The 20,922-nt window shown below is 41.1% G+C and overlaps 1 protein-coding gene across 8 annotated transcripts in view; it reads left to right on the top strand.

Moving 5' to 3' along the window:
- Positions 1-20,922, top strand: part of BIRC6 (baculoviral IAP repeat containing 6) — a 240,383-nt gene that overhangs the window by 122,953 nt on the left and 96,508 nt on the right. For all 8 annotated transcript variants that reach the window (XM_075596608.1, XM_075596614.1, XM_075596615.1 and 5 more), the window contains exons 59-63: positions 1,025-1,192; positions 7,419-7,592; positions 11,117-11,313; positions 13,966-14,266; positions 15,877-16,094. In XM_075596608.1, the coding sequence (XP_075452723.1) occupies positions 1,025-1,192; positions 7,419-7,592; positions 11,117-11,313; positions 13,966-14,266; positions 15,877-16,094 (1,058 nt within the window). The remainder of the gene's footprint in view (positions 1-1,024; positions 1,193-7,418; positions 7,593-11,116; positions 11,314-13,965; positions 14,267-15,876; positions 16,095-20,922) is intronic.

Here is a 20,922-nt window from a genome sequence, read left to right on the forward strand (position 1 = left end):
TGGTTCTCTTTGTTTTCTCTACTGAGGAACTTATGGTTGACATGTTTCTACAGATGCACCGTAGTGGGAGGGGTTCAAACAGTGATCCTCTTTCAAAGTTCACTACATGCAGTCTGTGACTTCCATATCACTGCCAGGCACACTGTAAATATTTCTGGATGGGTGCTTGCCACAGATGAGCTAAACATTGCCCAAATAATACTTAAAGTTACTTGTCCGCTTGAACATTTAGATCAGAATTTCTAGAATGTGTGGGGAAAAAGGTCAACTTTATACCCGATTAACAGATCCGAACTGAAGGATTGGTCTGCTTTTCAAATATAAATGCCTATGTTTTAAAGTAGCCATTATTTTGAGGGAGTGGGAGGATATTTATTGGCTAGCATAAATCAGTGATTTGAGAGCCTTTTTTTTTTTTTTTTTTCTGCACTTTGTAGGTTCTGCTATATGCACAGGTACAGCATGACTCATGTATCAACTAAGACAGACAAGGCTAATTGAGTATCATTGAAAGCAAATAATTTGCCGTTCTGACCGAGGCAATTTATTTTGTCGGGAGTTGGCTGAAATCCGTTACTATCTTGGCAAGGTGCTCTCCCCTTGCACATCATTGCTTATATAGTGCTCACATTGCTCGAGCAGGTGATTGCAAAGGGTTAGATTCCTTTCTATGGGTTGAGATTAGTACTTTATTGTAGTTTTACATAGCATCAATACATATGTTGAGGTATTGGTTTGATGTCATGAGCCATGGTCATAACTGAATTGAATTGTAAAGCTGTGCTGAACTAAAACAAATGGGGCATTTCTGATGAAGGCTGTGTTAACCTGAAGATTGAAAAGCAAATGGACATGTGTAAAGTAAAACAAAGTTTGCAAACATCTAAATCGTATCACATCGAAAGATCTTCAATATTACTCTTCCTCATCCTCATCCTCATCCTCACACAAACAGTTGTGAAGTCCAGAACTTTCCGTTAATGTTGTCAAATGTTAGTTGAATATTTTTTCTTCCCACTACTAGGTTTGAAATCTCAATCAAAAAGGGCGGTGTCCTCCACACCTCCTCGCCCCCCATCTAGACGAGGGAGAGTAATGACGGATAAAGTTGGTGGTTGTTCATCTGGAGCAGAGTCTTCCAGCAAAACTATTAGCGTTCCAGTCTTTCACCTGTACCATAAGCTACTACCAGGTAACCTGCCAATTGCTGCTTTGCCAAAAAACATATTATTCTAGTTTCAGAGCAGTAATCCCCCTTACTAACCACCACCTTTTAGGTATTGGTTTTTTGTATGTATGTATTGTATGTCTTTATTTATATAGCGCCATTAATGTACATAGTGCTTCACAGTAATACGCGACAATCATATAAATAACAAATAATATAAATAACTATGTCATGGGAATAAGTGCTTCAGATATAAATACTATTTCGGAAGAGGAGTCCCTGCTCCGAGGAGCTTTCAATCTAATTGGTAGGTAGGAAGAACGTACAGAGACAGTAGGAGGGAATTCTTTTATGTGTGTCTGCAGGGTGCCAAGCTTGATGTATCATGCATATAGTATTAGCCACGGTGCTACTCGTGGGTCTTAAGGTGGGTAGAGAGGGTGGGTAGAGAGGGTTGGTCTTAGGGTGGGTAGAGAGGGTGCTAGTCGGGTATTGCGGGGAAAGGCATTCCAGAGGTGTGGGGCAGTCGGTGAGAAAGGTTTAAGGCGGGAGAGGGCTTTAGATACAAAGGGGGTAGAGAGAAGACATCCTTGAGAAGAATGCAAGAGTCTGGATGGTGCATAGCGAGAAATTAGGGCTGAGATGTAAGGAGGGGCAGAAGAGTGTAAAGCTTTAAAAGTGAGGAGGAGAATTGAGTGCGAGATGCGGGATTTGATAGGAAGTAACGGACATCCAGAATGTGAAGGGAGCGATATTTCAGGAACACCCCAAAAAGAAAAATAGTGCAGCAAAATCACACAATAGTGAAGCAGTGAAATCTTGGCTCGAGTGGATTGCCTACTTACAGCAAGTAAGTGTAGAATCAGCGTTTAACGGGAAACATAGTAGGAGGATATTCGGAAGCACTCGCACTCAGGGTAGTATTCATGTAAAACAGCAAGGAGAGACCATGGTGTGGACCAATAGACAAAAATGTATATAGGTTAAAAGCATAAGAAATGTACTCACAATATGTACATCAATTGCGGACACATAAAGGTATCTTTTGAGGCAGTGTGGTTCACGTCGGGAGAGGTGGTAGTCTGGCCGTTCACTTCAAAACTCCCTCAGTCTGGTCGCGGTGGACGGCGTCTGACGTCACATCCGTCAAGGACCGACAGCTTCCGGCAAGACGGAGGTCAAAGCAGATGGTAGGATGGCACAGGAGACTCTTCACCTTCACCTCAAGATCAAGGGCAGCTGCATGCGGTGTACAAGCTCTACGCGTTTCGCTGAACTAAACGTCGGCTTCCTCAGGAGCACTATAACACCCCTCATGGGTCTACTACTTAAATAGTGTAACATAATTACTAACTAATTGGCAAATTACTCACAGGTTCTCTCTTAAAGGAGTACATAACACTGTGATCCAAAGACATACAAAAACACAATAAAAATCTTTAATAAAAAATAAAAATAACTAAAATTGATCAATGAGCTCGGGACAGAGATTGAACAGGGATGAGAGAGAGAGAGAGAGAGAGAGAGAGATGGTATTAGTAGATATTCAATATACTTATAAGAGTTTAACAATAATTGTTAAACTCTTATAAGTATATTAAATATCTACTAATACCATCTCTCTCTCTCTCTCTCATCCCTGTTCAATCTCTGTCCCAAGCTCCTTGATCAATTTTAGTTATTTTTGTTTTTTATTAAAGATTTTTATTGTGTTTTTGTATGTCTTTGGATCACAGTGTTATGTACTCCTTTAAGAGAGAACCTGTGAGTAATTTGCCAATTAGTTAGTAATTATGTTACACTATTTAAGTAGTAGACCCATGAGGGGTGTTACAGTGCTCCTGAGGAAGCCGACGTTTAGTTCAGCGAAACGCGTAGAGCTTGTACACCGCATGCAGCTGCCCTTGATCTTGAGGTGAAGGTGAAGAGTCTCCTGTGACATCCTACCATCTGCTTTGCCCTCCGTCTTGCCTGAAGCTGTCGGTCCTTGACGGATGTGACGTCAGACGCCGTCCACCGCGACCAGACTGAGGGAGTTTTGAAGTGAACGGCCAGACTACCACCTCTCCCGACGTGAACCACACTGCCTCAAAAGATACCTTTATGTGTCCGCAATTGACGTACATATTGTGAGTACATTTCTTATGCTTTTAACCTATATACATTTTTGTCTATTGGTCCACACCATGGTCTCTCCTTGCTGTTTTACATGAATACTACCCTGAGTGAGAGTGCTTCCGAATATCCTCCTACCATGTTTCCCGTTAAACGCTGATTCTACACTTACTTGCTGTAAGTAGGCAATCCACTCGAGCCAAGATTTCACTGCTTCACTATTGTGTGATTTTGCTGCACTATTGTTTTTTTCTTTTTGGGGTGTTCCTGAAATATCGCTCCCTTCACATTCTGGATGTCCGTTACTGCCTATGAGGGAACTTGTACAAATTCCCTGTGAAGGTTGAGAATTTTTCTAATTCACCTTACAATTCACTGATATTTTATTCACTATATTTTATCACTATACTGTTGTTTAGCGCCTTTCTAAATCACTTGTGTTTACTTGACGGATTTGATAGAAAACCAGGAGAGAGAATTCAGCAGGGGAGACACTGAGACAGATTTTGGAAAGAGTGGAGTGATTCTGCCTTCAGCGTTTAGGATAGATTGTAGGGGAGACAGGTGAGAGGCAGGAAGGCCGGACAGCAGGAGGTTACAGTAATCAAGACTGGAGAGAATAAGGGCCTGAGTCAGAGTTTTAGCAGTCGAGCAACAGAGGAAAGGGCATAACTTTGTAATATTGCGGAGGAAAAAGCGACAGGTTTTAGAAACGTTTTGAATGTTAGAGGAGAATGTGAGAGAGGAGTCCAGTGTGACCCCTAGGCAGCGTGCTTGGGCTACTGGGTGAATGATCGTACTTCCAACGGTAATGTGGAAGGAGGTAGTAGAGCCAGGTTTGGGAGGAAGTATGAGGGGCTCTGTTTTTGCCATGTTAATTTTAAAGCGGCGGAGGGCCATCCAGGATGATATCGCAGAGACATTCAGAAACTTTTTGGTTTGTACAGCAGGTGTAAGGTCGGGGGTTGAAAAGTAGATGTGTGTCAGCATAGAGGTGATATTTAAACACAAGAAATGTGATTAGGTCCCCTAGAGAATGTTTGTACAGAGAAAAGAGTAGAGGTCCCAGGACAGAGCCCTGGGGTATCCCCACAGAGAGATCAATAGAGGAGGAGGAGGTGTTAGCAGAAGAGACACTGAAAGTACGATGGGAGAGGTAAGAGGAGATCCAGGATAAAGCTTTGTTATGATTACCAAGAGTATGTAGAAGAAGAGGGTGGTGCACAGTGTCAAATGCTGCAGAGAGGTCAAGTAGTATGAGCAGAGTGTAATGACCTCTGTCTTTGGCAGCATGGAGGGCATTAATTATTTTAGTGAGGGCTTTTTCAGTCGATTTGTAGAGGGTCTAGGAGAGGATTGCTGTTAAGAAAATGGAGCAAGCGAGAGAATACAAGATGTTCAAGGAGTTTAGAGGCAAAAGGCAGGAGGGAGACAGGTCGATTAGTTAGAAAGACAGGTAGGGTCAAACTTGCTGTTTTTGAGTAATGGTATAACTGTTGCATGCTTGAAGGAGGATGGAAAGGTACCAGAGTAGAGGGAGGTGTTTAAAAATGTGTGTTAGCATAGGGATTATGCAGGGATTATTATAGGGAGCAAGAGGTTTTAGGAGATGGGAGGGAATGGGGTTAAGAGGGCAAGTGGTAGAGGGAGAAGAAGAGATCAGCAGTGACACATCATCCTCTAAGACAGCAGAAAAAGAGTCAAGGAAAGCAGGAGGAGATTTAGGAAGCAGTGTAGGATGGGAGGAGGAAACATAAAGGATGTTCTGATGTATGGATTCCATCTTTTCCTTAAAATAGTCAGCAAAGTCCTGAGGTGAGATGGAAGAAGAAGAGGCAGCTGAGGGAGGTTTAAGTAGAGAGTCAAAGACAGAGAAGAGTCGGCGTGGGTTAGACTTGTGCGTGTTGATTAGTGAAGAAAAGTAGGTTTGTTTAGCTTGGGAGAGGGCAGAGTTGAAACAGGAAAGCATAACTCTGTAGTGAAGGAAGTCTGCGAGAGTGTGCGATTTCCTCCAGAGGTGTTCAGAGGAACGAGTGGAGGAACGCAGCATGCGTGTGTGGGAATTTAGCCAGGGTCTGGGGTTAGAAAGGCGAGGACGGCAGAGAGAAAGCGGGGCATGTAGATTGAGAGGAGGATAAGGCAGTTGTAGTTCCTGACCAGGTTGTCAGGGACTGTAGCAGAACTGAGAGAGGAGAGGGAGGAGCGTAAAGTGGAATCAAAGGCTGGTAGGTTAATAGAGCGCAGGTTTCTGCAGAACCGAGGGGCAGGTGGAGAAGGGGAGAAGCGAGAGAGAGAAAATGAGATGAGGTGATGGTCAGAGAGAGGAAAGGGGGAAATGGCGAAATCAGAGATGTTTTTATTGAAAACCAGGTCATGTATATATGTATGACTGTACCCGTGATAGTTACAAGCATTATTTCATGTTTCTTTAAACTATAAAGTAATACCGCAGCTGATGTTGCATATTTGTATTGGCCTGAGATTGGGCAGCACTTTGTTTACCCTGGAGGAAGATTTATAACCAGTAAATTCACCAGGATGTATCTCCAGAACCGGGGACATTCCTGGAGCAGAATAGAACATGGTACATCCAGTTTCTCTCCTCTCTTCTCTCTCCCCCCCCCCCCCCCCCTTTTTAAACCCGTAAGAAAGAGATTGCTGCTTTAAGTCCCGCTGGTGATAGATTGAAGCATTTCATTTTCAGTGAACTTATGCACTTCAACTTCTCAACTTTTTCACCATGCTCGAACATTCACTGCTTATCTTAGAATAAGATCTGGGATGAGATCATTTAAACACTCACTTTCTGATGTTTTGGGGACCCTGGATGACACTATTGTTTGCTTTCTGAACTCTGGTTTTTAGTTTCTGCCATTAGCTGTTAATTGTATTAGTCCATATATCTAACCAAACGGTAAAACTCCACTCTGGCAATGGCAGGAAAGTCTCTTGGTTTGCCCAGAATTGTTACGTTGCATAAACCTGTTTTGGACGGACATTGAGGAACGTGAAGTGAGGAACATGCATTCGGGGCCAGAGTTTAATCTTGGCATGCTGTGTATTCTTTTCTTTTTTTCTTTCTTGTAATACACGGAGGAGTGCGTTTTATATTGCTCAGAAACAAAACCAACACTTAAGACACTTGATTGTCTAAACCCCTTTCGTCTGTTGTTTTCAGCACTCTTCTTTACGTCCTCTGCAGTGATTATAGCATGAGCCATTGATGCATTCAATTATGTGCGCACACAAAAAAAGGAGGGAGGTTCATCAGTAGGTGCCAGACAGGAAGCATCAATCTGGAATATGTAATTATCCAAGTCCCACAGCTTGGATGAAAACATAAATTGATAATTTTAAACAAACCTCACATACATAGACGTTTCAATTAAGCTGTGACCTCCATCAATGAATTAAAGATGTTCTGTTGATCGAAACATATATAATGTGATTGATATGTATATATATTTTCATCTAATTTGCCTGGGATCTTGTTCTACTTGTTAAAGCCATAACATAAGCACCAGGCACACTCACCCTTGTGATCAGCTTCAGGTTCGGTTTTTTAAGCATCTTTGAACACTGACACATTACATAAGAATGTTCACCAGAGCATTAAAAAAATGTCCAAACATATATTTGTCTGTGGCATCAGCCATTGTCACGCCAGTGAACTGAATAGTAAAGCTTTTTTGAACCACAGCAAATATAATAGCAGACCTCATGACGTCTGCTAAATGCCTATAAGTTAAACTTTGCAATGTAATATAAACTACTTACTAAAACATTTGCTTGAGTAAAGAACCTTCCAGGGTCTGAAAACATGCTCCTAATTCTTAAGAAATTAGGCATTTGTGGCATAATAAATACAAGAGCTACCATAAACTCCTGAAGATCTTTGTTGAAATCTGAGTATTATCAATGCTTAAGCAGAGATGGCCAAAAAACAGGTCAGCTTCTTTATTTGTCACTTGATGTGATGAAGACCAAATTAAGATGCTTTTTTTTTTTTTTTGTGCCTAATTTAGATACTAGAGAGAATTTTTTTTCTCCTGCATTTTATAGTATGTATGAAATGTGATCTATAGTTTTTTCAGATGTCCAGTCTGAGATTAACCTGTCTCTCTATTATCTCTAGGGCAACCATTACCTGCTGAGATGACTCTTGCACAGCTTCTGACTCTGCTCTATGAGCGGAAGCTCCCTCAGGGATTCAGGTCCGTAGACCTGACTGTTAAACTCGGCTCCAAGGTGATATCTGACCCCAGCTTGTCAAAAACGGACTCTTTTAAACGTCTCCAGACAGAGAAAGGTATGTATATCGTGTGTGTATGTGTACAGATGTTATTGCCCCCATTTACATATGCGTACTCTTTAACCATTGTTTTGAATAGCGCTTCTGGTGCGTGTATGTGTGTACGTAAAATAGAAATCGCTGTGGTAGTCCAGTTGCGATGGTGCAGAGTACAGGAGTACTTCAGTAATGGGTAATACTTTTTATTTTTGGACTAACAATTGATATTTAAGGACAATCTTTCAAGAGTTCTCTCTAAGATTCTTTTCTGTGTTTTTACATCTGTGTTAAGCTCATGGAATCTTTGTAAATCAGTATTGCTGATATAAGGAAGAGAGGAGAACTCTTTAAAGCTTGTCTTATAATATCTATTGTTAGGTCAAATAGAAAAGGTATCACCTAATACTGAAGTACTCATTTTCTCTGCACTATATATGTATACTTTTATCCCCTTAATATAAATAAGATGAGAAATGCTGGAGTGGGGGGGGGGGGGGGGGGAGAACAAGACCAAAAATGTTAACTGAATTCATCTTTGCATTTGTTTTATTGTATGTTGCTGGTGCCTTGGTTAAGAAATGTGTCTTTTTAAAAATCTTTTAAATATGTTATGTCTGAATGCTACAAGCACTGGCTGTGCAGTGAAGGATTTAAATATGTGCGTGCTAAATAACTGAAATGTCTAAAGAATTATGGATCCGGTGTTCAGTAAATGCTCATGCATTCATTTCCTTATAAAATGTAATGCTGTATTCTGCAAATCGCTGCTAAATTTTATTGATCTTTAGCTCATAAAAGTCTAATATAACATTCATGCCTCATAGGCCATTACGGCTTTTGTATGACATATCAAAATATGGCAACTTCATTCAGTGCTGGAGAGACATACTGCACACTGTAGGGTGTGGCAAGCCACCCAGCACTGTAGGGAGTAAAAAAAAAAAGCCCAACATGCTAAACCAAGACTGTGTAGTTGCCATAGATGCTGTTGGTGGATGTAAGGGAACACATCTACTTTATAGCAGTAGGTCAACACTGCTAGCAATTTTGTTTTCTTGCGTGAACAGTGTCTGATCCATGGTCCCCCAACCTCTGGGGTCCCTCTCCAACACTCTCTACCCCTGTTTCTGATCACTGAGTATGTTTCTCCCCCTGGCAAGAGTGCTTGCCCAGTGGGCACAAAATGGCCGCAGGTCAGGTCTCTTGCAACTTTTCTATTTGTGACCCCACGGACATGTTTTCTTTGTTTGTTTTGCCAAAAGTGGCATTAAAAAAACAAAACTACATATCTTGTAAACTAGGCGGATCACAGCTCTGCTCCGGGCAACCCCCTGGTTCAGGTAATCTTGGGGGAGGTGGCTGAGCTGTTTTAAAAATTAGCTATGAAATTGAATGCGACCTACACTTCTTTCTAAATATGGAGAAAATATCATTTGGAAATCATTGCATTTCATTATCTAATTGGGAACAGAGATTGCTTGAAGGGTTATATATTCATGAGCCACAGAGTAGATACATGAACACACGGTACATAATTGTTGATCACAGTAAGCACCACGGGCTAGATTTTATATATTATATTATCAAACTATAGTTCTTCTGTGACTTCGGTCTCCCTTTTCCAAGGAGCTTGGTCTCCAGGTGCCTACTAATGCATTTCCAATTATTGTGTTGTCTTTACCACTTATGCTTTGAGGCTGTTCCGTTTCTCTTTCTGTAAATGAGGATTTCCTTTCAATAAATATTTTCTTAATCTAGAGCATCCTTTTTTTCCCTCACTCATATCACTCATATCACTCAAATCATTCATACTTGGGGCATGGAGGTGGACATTTGACATTGTCATGCACTCTCCTTTCTTCCAGAATTGACAATGATCTTGTCTTTGCTGTGTGTTTTGTGTAATCCATATGTTCGATATCCAACTATGCCTGCACTAATTCTCCCTATAGTCAGCCAGCTCTGGAGAGAATTATGTTTTTATCTTGTCTGGTTTTTCTATAATTCATCGACCTACAGAAACTTTCATGCTAGCAAGTCAATCAATAGCTCCCTCTGTGACTGTGCAGCAAAACATTCATATGTTGCCCATTTTCAACCTTAAATTGCAGCAAATCCCCCAAAATGTGATTATCAGTCCAGTTTATCTTCCTCTGTAAGAAATTAAGCAGAATTCTCAATAACTGCTAAACTCTGATGTTCCACATTTTTTAACTTCAAGCAATATTAACTCCATTCAGAGTCGCCCCTGTTTGTAGTCTAGTTTGGACTATGAATACTAGTGATTCAACAGATCTCAATAACCTGAAACGCAGAGTGTAATTTTGATGGGATTTGTTAAAAAATAGCCTCTGAATATGCCAATAGGCTTTGCATCTCCTAATATTTTACCCTGATATTTAAGCACCCCCAGCAGTCTCAAAAAATTCCAAATGTGTTATACAAATGAGCTTTGCAGACTGCATTTTGCATTAAAATGCTATGACCTATAAGAGGTGCAATTTCTTATTATATCGACATATTTTTGCCGAATAAGGCTGCTTCTGAGGCGTCGTGCTGAGGCGCGCTGACGATTCTCAGTGAGCCCCTGCAGCCGCAATGAGAGCGGCTTTAGCAGGGGCTCGCACACGCTTCCGCAAGGCTAACCAGCTCCGTGACGTCCAGCCCCCCTCCCCCCCCCGACACGCCCCCGGACGGCGCGCGGACCAAGGCCAGGGAAAGCACCTGCTTTCCCTCAGCCTCCGCACGCCTCCGCACAGCTGCAGTCCTATGGACGCAGCCTAAGGCAACACTTTAAAGGTTTACCTAACAAGTGTGTGCAACGCATAAGTGGGACATGGATGTAGAAATTGACGGAAACCCCTGAACTAGTTTGAACCACTGGATATGTATTAACTATCTAAAACGGTTGTTTGCGACACACACACACTATTTCGGTTTGTACAATAGATTTCCCAGATTTCGCTTAATTTCAGAATTTGAAGTACAGTTTCATTGAGAGTTAAAAAGGAAAGTAGTAAAAAATAATAATTGTGGACTGGTTTTTTTTATTTATTTTTTTTTATATATAGCAGAGAAACCTGAAGATAAATAGTTGAGAAAAAATAGGAAACCGTTTTCAGGGAAAATTAGGGGGGAATAATGTCTCGTTTTCAAATTCGCGTTACTGGTTTGTGAAGAAAAACAACTAGAGAAAAAGCAATGCCGTGTTGATGCACATTTTGCAGTTTGTCCTTTTCGTTAGTTCAATTCAGTTTTAAAAGAAATAAGTCCTAAATGAATGTTACTCATTTCATTAGTTTACAAATATGCAGAAAATGTTCTTGTTGATCTGGATGCACGCTGTAAGGAAACATTTGATTAGAAAAACAGCCATTGTGTTGGTTTTTATGTGATGCATGTTCAGTATATACTGCATGTTAAAACCACAATATTATACCCTTTGTGTTGCTGTTAATTGCAGTGCATGTGCCCACCCGTTGCTGATCGTTAATTCAATGTGTACGTGATCTTAATTTGTGTGTTCTCTCATTTCCCTGAAGAACACGGGGACTTGTTAGGGTCTTGCCCCGAAGACGAAGCCCTAAGCCCAGGTGACGACTGCATGGATTTAGTTTTGGATGACTCTTTTCTGGAAACGTGCCCACTACAGTCCCCACTGCAAGTGTTTGCGGGAATGGGAGGACTGGCCCTCATTGCAGAGCGGCTTCCAATGCTTTACCCCGACGTCATTCAGCAAGTAAGATTACCTAAGTGGATATCTCATCCTGAAAGTTACACACTAGAAACGCTAAAATGCCATGGATTTATTTATTTTTATTTATTTTCTATGGTCAGAACTTGCAAGTTATTTTCCGACGATCACAAGGAGTTATGGAAATTGAGCCCTTCCAAGAGTAGTGCCGTTAACATTGGACTGTTTGTTCGTAAAGAGCAAATAGCATAGGTTCCTTAAGAAATGAAACTTGTGGAAGGTTTAGGACTGTGTGGTTTTTCCACCCTTAAGGAGCATGTTTTTGGGCAATGAGGCGATGTGTTATTCCTATGTAATCTAAGTGTAAGCTAATGTTTGTTCATTCATTCTTATTCTGGTGGGGCTCTTGGTTCCTTGGGGGGGGGGGGGGGGGATAAAACCCACTAGTTTACAAGATCCATTGAAGAGCAGTGGTGTGTTGTGCTTTTCTAGTCCACAATGCATATTTTCTATTTGTAGGCCCTTTTAATAAACCAACAAGGATATCAGGATCAGCCATAGTCTTAAAAAGCTTGTACTTGGTAACAAATCCAATTTTCATGCCTTGAAGGAGTAATCCAAGCTGTTTTGGGGTTTTTTCCCCCTTCAATTTTTTAATACAAGGTTGAAGCAGCGGGTCTTAGGTGCTAAACCCTATTAATTTCAGCTCTGCGTTCCACCTGCTTCCAGAGATACTTACCTTCGAAGGGAGTGCAGGTATCACCTGCAGTTCTCAGCCAACTCATCAAATGGGCCAATAGGAAGCAGCACCAGATGACGTCACGACTTCCTATTGGCCTGCAGGGCCCGGAAGCTTTGAAAAGCAGACTGGAGTGATCCTGGAGTGGCTACCAGCACTAGCCCCTCTCCCCCCCCCCCCCCCCCCCCCCAATGAAGGGAAGTACCTCCTAAAGCAGGGGTCTCCAGGGCTGAAATGAATACGTCTCTGCTCCGGAGACCCCCTGCTTCAATTCGGTATAAAAAAATGAAAAAAACGGCTTGGATTACCTCTTTAATAAATAATGGTAAGCAGTCATATTGTATTCCAGGTCCAATAATTCTGCAAATCCCCCCACCCCTCCACTACCTTCACAAACAGCCCAAACCAATGTTTTTCAAACTTGTTTTGGTTTAGGAACCCTGTCATGATAATATCATGAGATATTGGGTATTTTTAATCCCTTTGGTGCTTGAGGGGTTAATGAGCTACACTTGTGTAACAAAATACCAAATGCTGGGTTTGAAACTGGTCAGGACTGTTTCTGTCTGCTCTGAATTTCAAAGGAACTTACTTGGGGCGGGGGTCCATCCTGGATAGCCCACTCAAGGTGTCAATTGTTTTAATCAAAGAAGAGCAGCTTCAAAGTATTCTGTAGAAAGGGGTGGGCTTAAGGCACCGTCATAAGAAAGTATTGTATCTAAGTCTAGGGGAAATTGTTTAAAGTCAGATCTGACCAGGGGCATGCTTGGAACGCTGGGCAGACCTCATCTTCTGAACCAGTGCCTCTCTGGGAAAAATCCATAGCATGTGGTAATGTACTGTATAGGATTTTCTGTTTTACCCCTTTTATTTTAAGAAGCTGTTCTGCCTTATATTGTAATTGTATGTTTATTTTGTAATACCTTTTCTGTAATTCAAGCACTGTATTTTTATATATATTAAAACATTTAATAAGTAATGCTTTGGGCTCTGAATGAACTTTGTGCACGCTGGAGAGAATAGCTTGCTAAATTCAGGCACATGTTACTAAAACTGATTTTGTGTTAAAGTGCATAGTCTTTCCTATAATAAACAGGGACCTGAGGCCCTGGCGGATATTTTAGTCTAAGATCTTTTATCATATCTGCATAACCTCAGGTGGTGGCAGTGGATGGTTATGATGTGCAATTGAGTAGGGGGTTAATGCTAACTCACTGGTTCCTTGCAGAGGAGATAGGGGGGTTGCTAGAGAAGCCTTTGTGTATTAACCCTGGTTGCATATCTAAAGTCACGTGCTCACTTGTGTGCTGTTCGTGGCGGTGGTATATTGGGACAGCTTGAGGAGAGATACAATCCATTTGAGGGACCCCTGAGTGGGTGAAGAGTGGGTACGCTTGCGAGCGTCGGTATTAACCCTTGTCCCGTATGCAGGTCGCGTGGTAGCAGGGGGTCGTACGTGACAAACCCTATAATGATATGAAATTCTGAGGAACCCCAATCCTCACGAATAGGGAGAGAGATCAGAAGCATTGTAAATACTTCTGTAATTGGTACAATTTTCAAATGACCTGAAAATTTCAGGGAACCCCTTAGGTGGATGCCCGTGGGACCCAAGGCTTCCTGTGGGAACCCTGTTGTAAAATATTGGTTTGTCTGAACTCTTCATTGCCAAATGGACATGCAATGTACCAGACAAATTGCTATTATTTATTTATTTATTTTATGAATATTGCAGAATAATTTTGAGGTTGATATGTTTGTATGTACATGTTCGTCCAATAGAGTGTATCATAGCTTGTATTTTCAGTTAATATTTTTCACAAAGTTTGTGTTTTTATATTTTTTATTTTCTCAATTAGACAAGACACATAAGAAATGTGTATATTTAGTCATTTTTAAGTAATTTTTGATTTTAGTAAAACTACAGTGACTCCTTTCTTTTCTTTCTTATAAATAAGGTGAGTGCACCTGTCGTTAGCTCTACCACACAAGAAAAACCAAAGGACAGCGATCAGTTTGAATGGGTCACTATTGAGCAGTCTGGGGAGCTTGTTTACGAGGCCCCGGAAACCATTGCTGCAGAGCCTCCCCCCATCAAATCTGCTGTGCAGACCATGTCCCCCATTCCTGCTCACTCTCTGGCTGCCTTTGGGCTGTTCCTCCGTCTCCCAGGATATGCTGAGGTCCTACTGAAGGAGAGAAAGCATGCCCAGTGCCTGCTTAGGCTGGTGTTGGGGGTTACTGACGATGGAGAAGGAAGTGAGTACTTATGTACCATGCTGCACATGGAAACATCTCGAGCAACTTGTATATCATCTACCGCAGGGGTGGCCAACTCCAGCCACCACCAGGTCTGGTTTTAAGGATATCCCATCTTCAGCACAGGTGGCTCAATCAGAGACTGACTGAGCTACCTGTGCTGAAGCAGGGATAGCCTTAAAACTTGACCTGTTTAGTGAACCTTGAGGACTGGAGCCCTGCTCTAGCAGGTGAAAATGTTGATCAGTGATGGACTCTAATCCTCGTCTCACTGCTTTATATTTATACGTCTGTGTAATGTTGGGACACTTATGCTTATAAGTGCTGCTTTATGTAAATTCTGAAAATAGATGTTGCATTAATTCGACCTCTATTAGTATTTACAAATGAATATAATGATTAACAGTGAATAACTCTATGATATTCAGACGTACAAGGGACCTAGGTGACGGGCTGCCTTGCTGTTATGGGGGGCAGTTAATGAGTTAAGAGAATGGCTAATGTACATTTATGACATAACTGCACAATTCTGAATTCTAATCCATGCACTCTGGGGTTGGAATTGTCTTAAAATTACTAATAGCGTCTAATGACCTGTTTTGGTTTAAGGTTATTAAACCCCAAGGCAGACTGTTTAAAACGGTCTAATTTGATCATTCCTTTTATGTTTGATGTAGCATTTACTAAGAAGCATTTTATGAACAATTGTAGCCAGTTCATTTAGCACTAGCTTTTCTAATGGTTACACTGAATGACCCTGCTACTGTATCGTTTTATGTATGTTACACAACATGATGGCCTTCCAGATGTGCTCACCTTAAAGACCGGCCACGCATACGCACACACACGCGCGCACACACACACACACACACACACACACACACACTATTGTTACATACCAAACACATACTAAGGAACTGCAGTGATTGCAGTTACCTTTTTCATACCCATTATTTTCTTTTATGTTTACAACATTTGCAAATGCAGAAAAAAAGAAAGTGATTGGGTTTATGCTTCCACTTCACTAGCACCTGTATGCATGTACATGTATTTATTGCCAAATGTGTCTGCAAAGGAAGTTTTATGTAATTTCCAGGGGAAAATAGCTGTCTTATCATTTATTTCTTTTTATTCTGTTTTTTGATGGTGTCAAAATATCAGGACACATTAATTTTTAATAGCAGCAGGCAAAATAACAAATGACGTAAGGAAAATGTATTTTTCGTTTTGCAAACGACTACTAGTGATGAACAAATCTGAACACTAAAAAAAAGTGTTTAGTTGCGTTGGAGATCGAGCTGGCTCATTAACATATTTAACCGGCTAAATATTGTTTATAGCTGCTACTGTAGCTTTCTTGGCCTCCAAACTCCTTTGGTTTCTGGGAGGGCCAGCAACACCTGGCTGGGAAGCGGTCAAATTTCCCCTCTGGCAGGAAAGGAACTTCAGGGATCAAACTACAAAGAGCAAATTAGTGCGTCATCTAACCCCGGTGTTATATTTTTGCGATTAAGCCGTCCTCTGCTGGCTCATGTGGTGGGTCTCCTAATTGGTGTGCTGACATATTTAGTCAAGATGTTCTACTTTTGTTTGGTTTTTTTTCCCCCTAGGTCACATCTTACAATCCCCGTCGGCAAATGTCCTGCCTACTCTTCCGTTCCACGTTTTGCGTTCATTATTCAGTACTATGCCGCTAACTACAGATGACGGTGTGCTCTTGAGGCGCATGGCACTGGAAATTGGAGCAATACATCTTCTCCTGGCCTGCTTGTCTGCTTTGAGTCACCATGCCCCCAGAGTTCCTAATTCCAGCTCCAGTCAGACAGAGGTAGGTTTATCCTGTAGCTAGTGAAATGAGATCTCAAGATTTCCTAGTCTGATTGCACAATTGCTATCCGCTGAAGTTTGTCAGACATGCCGTGGGCAAATTTGATACAGGGGTAGAGATTTTCACAGGATGAACTATAATCACAAGCCATCATAATGATTGCAATTGTATGGTGCTTTGGTGGCCATTTTATCCAGAAGTTAGGAGTTCAGCAAAGACGTAGCCCAACCAGTGCTTTGTCATATTTATAGTCGTATGATAAATCTGTTATAGAATCTTTATAGAAGTATGCAGAGTATACATTTTTCTATTCGTTGAGAAGAATCATAATATTGAAGTAAAAACACGCTCCAAATGCCAACGCGTTCTCATCTCCTCTGGAACATCTGCCTTGGCCTCATGCAGCTAAAGAAAATATTAAACTGAGGTACTTTTAAATGAAACGTTTTGTAGTTTCAGGAATTTGTGTCCTCCTTAGATATTGTAGGTGCCATGTGCTTCCAGCTGTGCTGTTATATATAGGATAATGTATAAATGACTACTATTTTGAACGTTGCACTAAAGACAACTAGGAAAAGGGAGACCAAAAAGCGCACCAGCAAAAACGGAGCAGGAAGGACCCAAAACGAAAAAATGATTAAAAGGGCACTTTAATGTGACAAGAGACCCATCCAACGCGTTTCGAACGTCACAGCGTTCTTTTTCAAGGATAAAACACAATGTAATCCCATCCATTAAATACCCTCTTACCTGTGGGCGGTTTCGCGCCAAAAAACGGAACCTGATGACGTCATGACGCTACACGCGTCATCGCGCCTGCGCAGAGCGACCCAGTGCCGTTTTAAGGGCAAAGCAAGTCCCACAGGCAGTGTGGCCATCTTGGTTAAGGGCAAGCCATAAAGAATCACTGCCCCACTAATACAATAAACATCCCTATGACGCATATATGCAATGCTAATCACTGCGCATGCGCATTGCGGCGATGCAAACATCAACAAAGCTAAAAACAAAAGTTTAAGAAAAATAGAAAAAAGAAGAAAGACATTCTATTCATAAGGGAAAATATAAAAAAACAATAATAACTTACATCTTATGCTAACACATAAAGGGAAAATAAGGATATATAAAACATATAACCACAAATTTACAAGTAATTTAAAGCATCTAAATAACTTGAAAAATACTAAAAACTTTCCACACTAAAGACAACTAGACTGAATCTTTGTAAAGGAAACAGTCTTAAAAATGACTTGCTTTTGTAAATCTCTCTTCAGAAATTCCCAAACATTTTTATTTTTTTAAGTTATCAACAATTTAAAATCAAAACATACTGCAGGAAAATATTTAAGGAGTGCTGCACCATTGGACCGGGTAGGAAAGAGAGTTAGACATGAGTAAAAGACAAAAAGCCCTAGTGCTACATCCAACTTGGCAAATTATAGTTAAATACATATCTGTTAATCTTCTCATAAGCAAGGGTCAATTAGTTAATTTAGTTAGTTAAATTCTTTGGCCGAAGTATTTTAAGCTTACAACCAGTGTATTAAGACAGCTCTTCCTCCATTAGAGAAGTTATGAGAGCTTTGTGCAGGTGCAGCAGTGTTAGGACCTACAGATGGGCCATACTGTGACGTGGTTGGTTGTAGGCTTAAAATACTTTGCCCAAAGAATTGAACTAAATTACCCTTGCTTTTGAGACGATTAAGACATAAGTAAAATATTTAACTATATAATATGTAAAATAGGATGTAGCAATGAGGCTTTTTGTCTCTTGTTCTTGTTGTCACATTCCTATATCCTAGTGACGCGCCTCTTGAGAGATATAGATATATGCTGTATATTGTTCACGTGCTTACTTTTCCTAAGATATAAGCGCGTGTAGCAATGCAGCAGGGTTTAGTCTCCCCTTTGGTGCTATTGGACCCTATGGTCTATTTTAGGAGGTGTGCTGTAATGTCACATGCTACCACTGTATATGGGCTTAGATGTAAACCATAAAAATTATAAATACAGATGGCCCTAATGCCTTTGCTTTCGTAGGATTCTCCAAACCATCAGAAATGCATTGCAACCACCTCTACCAGTGAAGGATTACACTGTTCCTATGGCCCGAGTTGAATATTTCACAGTTGCTTTCAGCCAAAGTTGGTTTTTACTTTTCAGTTGCTTTATTTTCTTACATGGCTCAGGTTGTGTATAGTGGATTCTAACTTGGCGCTTCAGCCCTTCCTTGGCAGCTCTCTGCTGTTTAATAGAACCGGCTAAGCTCCTGGTTTTATGAAGTGGGCAAAAGAGGAAAATAAACAGTGACAGCCAAACTTCAAGATCCCCATAGTAAAGTACTTCTTCTCTTCAGTGACAGCTAAAAAATATGTTTTATGTGGGTGGAGTTAAAGAATTAGCAAAATGTAGGGGGGGAGGGGCGTGCTAATCTTCCATTAAAGCAGCAATCCCATACAGTAGGTACTCCCGGAACTAGGAGCAGCGTGTCTGGGATAAATCCAGGGCAAACTGTGTTTAATGTGGTCGCCAGGGTCAGTGCACCCTCCGGCAGATAATATAAAAGCCACAAAATCATTGGGAAATGATGTGGTGTCTATTGGTGACCCTAGCGGCCGTGTCAAAACCAGCACAAAACATTGGGGGGCCACTGATCAATACCCGGTGCAGGTAAGGAGGGAATAAACACCCGGCAGGAAGTGCTGCTCTCTTTTCTAGTTGAAGATGACTACTTCAGTGCAATAAACATTTCATGAATAAACTACAGGGTAGAGACAAATGAATAACGAAGCGTCTTGTCTGTCCTGGAATTCCCCTGTTTTTATTATACATTGCAGTAATAGAGTTTTAATGTGATAAAAAAGAATTTGTATCTACCTGGACATTGTTCTGTATAATTTAGAATGAAACTGAAATATTACTTACACACTGGAGAATAATCTCCGTTAACGAAAAATATTGGTACTGCTGATCTGTTACGACTGCAGCTTCTCACTGGGATAGTTTGTCTATTGAAAAAATAAGTGTTTTCCACAGAAAAAGCAAGAACATTTTTCACAGAAACAAATTTAATGTAAGAGTAATTTATTCGTTTGAATCACCCTTTAAAAAAAAAAAAAAAAAAAAAAAACTCAGTAACTTATTAAGATTACAAAATCTTTTCCCCCCCTTCATAATAGTAGTTTGATATCTGCACATATATTGTCAGTGTTGGAGCTGCTTAGGTTATATTTAAGGTGGCTCCCTTTTTAATGTTGAATGTCAACAACATTTTACATTGTTAATAATCATTGGTTGGCATGTATTCCTATTCATGGAGTTTCGCACGGTGTGCAATGAAAATAGAAAAGTCATGTACACTCAGCGTTTCAGAGGCAGCCACTGTGATGACTCAAGCAGAGATTCACAGTCTAGATCTAAAATACATACAGTACATGGTAAAATAATTAGATATTTGTATATTTATTTTAATAAATGTAAGTTATGATGAGACTTGAACTTGTAAAAAGCAGTTGTATAGCCGCATTCTCCCCTGCAGACGCAGGATTGCGCTGGTCTGGGTGGTATTGCGTTCATCCTGGTAGGAGAAAGAGCACACCATCCGTCACAACTATGTAAAGATGGCAACACTGAACATGATAGCAAAGCTTCCATTATTTGACACGATTGGTGGCCATTTATATTTCTTTGGAGTGCTGGAATTTCCCGAACTTCCAGTGGAAAGACGGCAGTGTCCCACTCCGGACGATCTCCAAGTTCGGGTAGCTATGGAGAAAAAAAAGGAAACCAGTCTAGTTCTTCTTTAACACATTTATAATTGAATGCAGCTTTAACTTGTTTAGATAAAAGACAAAAAACAGCGCAAAACACAAATAGTGAAGTATATCAAAACATTTTAGTGTAAAAAAGGGGGTAAGTATTCTGCGTACATAAAACTGATCAATCGCATTTACGTTTACAATACACGGTTACCACACTGCTGGCATCAGAGTGGGCGACGGATGAGGGTCCCTCTGGTAAGTATTCCTGTGTGATCTCCAGATTACTGCTTGGCCTCTCAGGGTAATGGCAGCTTACACAGGACATCCAACTCGGTTGGGAGTCTCATTGGGAAAACACCTCCTTACTGTCGTCAGTATTCAATCACCATATGTTGAGCTGATGTAAAATCCTCAGCTGTGGCAAACACACTATGTGTGTAGTAGATGTAAATAAGTCTCTACAGCACGTATATAGCGTCATGCTAGCCAATTGGGTAGAGAAAGCAGGATACAATTGATTGCAATACACCCAGGAACGTACTCAGTGTTCGGCAACTGGCAGTGACAATTCCCCTTTCAGTGTCCGCTCTTCTGCGTTACGTCACATGGGGGGCGTGACTTGCAGTACAGACACCCGAGCGGTATCTCGGGAAAGTAATAGCAAATTGATGGATACAAATACGGATAAAATACCTTGGAAGGGCTACTAATACAACATATGTTAATCCTATGCGTTTCGTAGCTAGAAAGTGCTACTTCTTCAGGGATAAATTCAACATCACTACCCAGAGGCACTAAATACACACACAACCTCCCGCATTGGCTAGCCAATCAAAGACCGGCAGCCAATCGGGTAGGCCGCGGCTGCACTCCTGTCAGCTGGGACATGTTGGTGAATTAAACATATCCACACATTGCTGACAGGAGTGCAGCTGCGGCCTACCCGATTGGCTGCCGGTCTTTGAATGGCTAGCCAATGCGGGAGGTTGTGTGTGTATTTAGTGCCTCTGGGTAGTGATGTTGAATTTATCCCTGAAGAAGTAGCACTTTCTAGCTACGAAACGCGT

Source organism: Ascaphus truei, chromosome 4 (genome assembly GCF_040206685.1).
Source record: "Ascaphus truei isolate aAscTru1 chromosome 4, aAscTru1.hap1, whole genome shotgun sequence".
In the NCBI taxonomy this organism is placed as follows: Eukaryota; Metazoa; Chordata; class Amphibia; order Anura; family Ascaphidae; genus Ascaphus; species Ascaphus truei.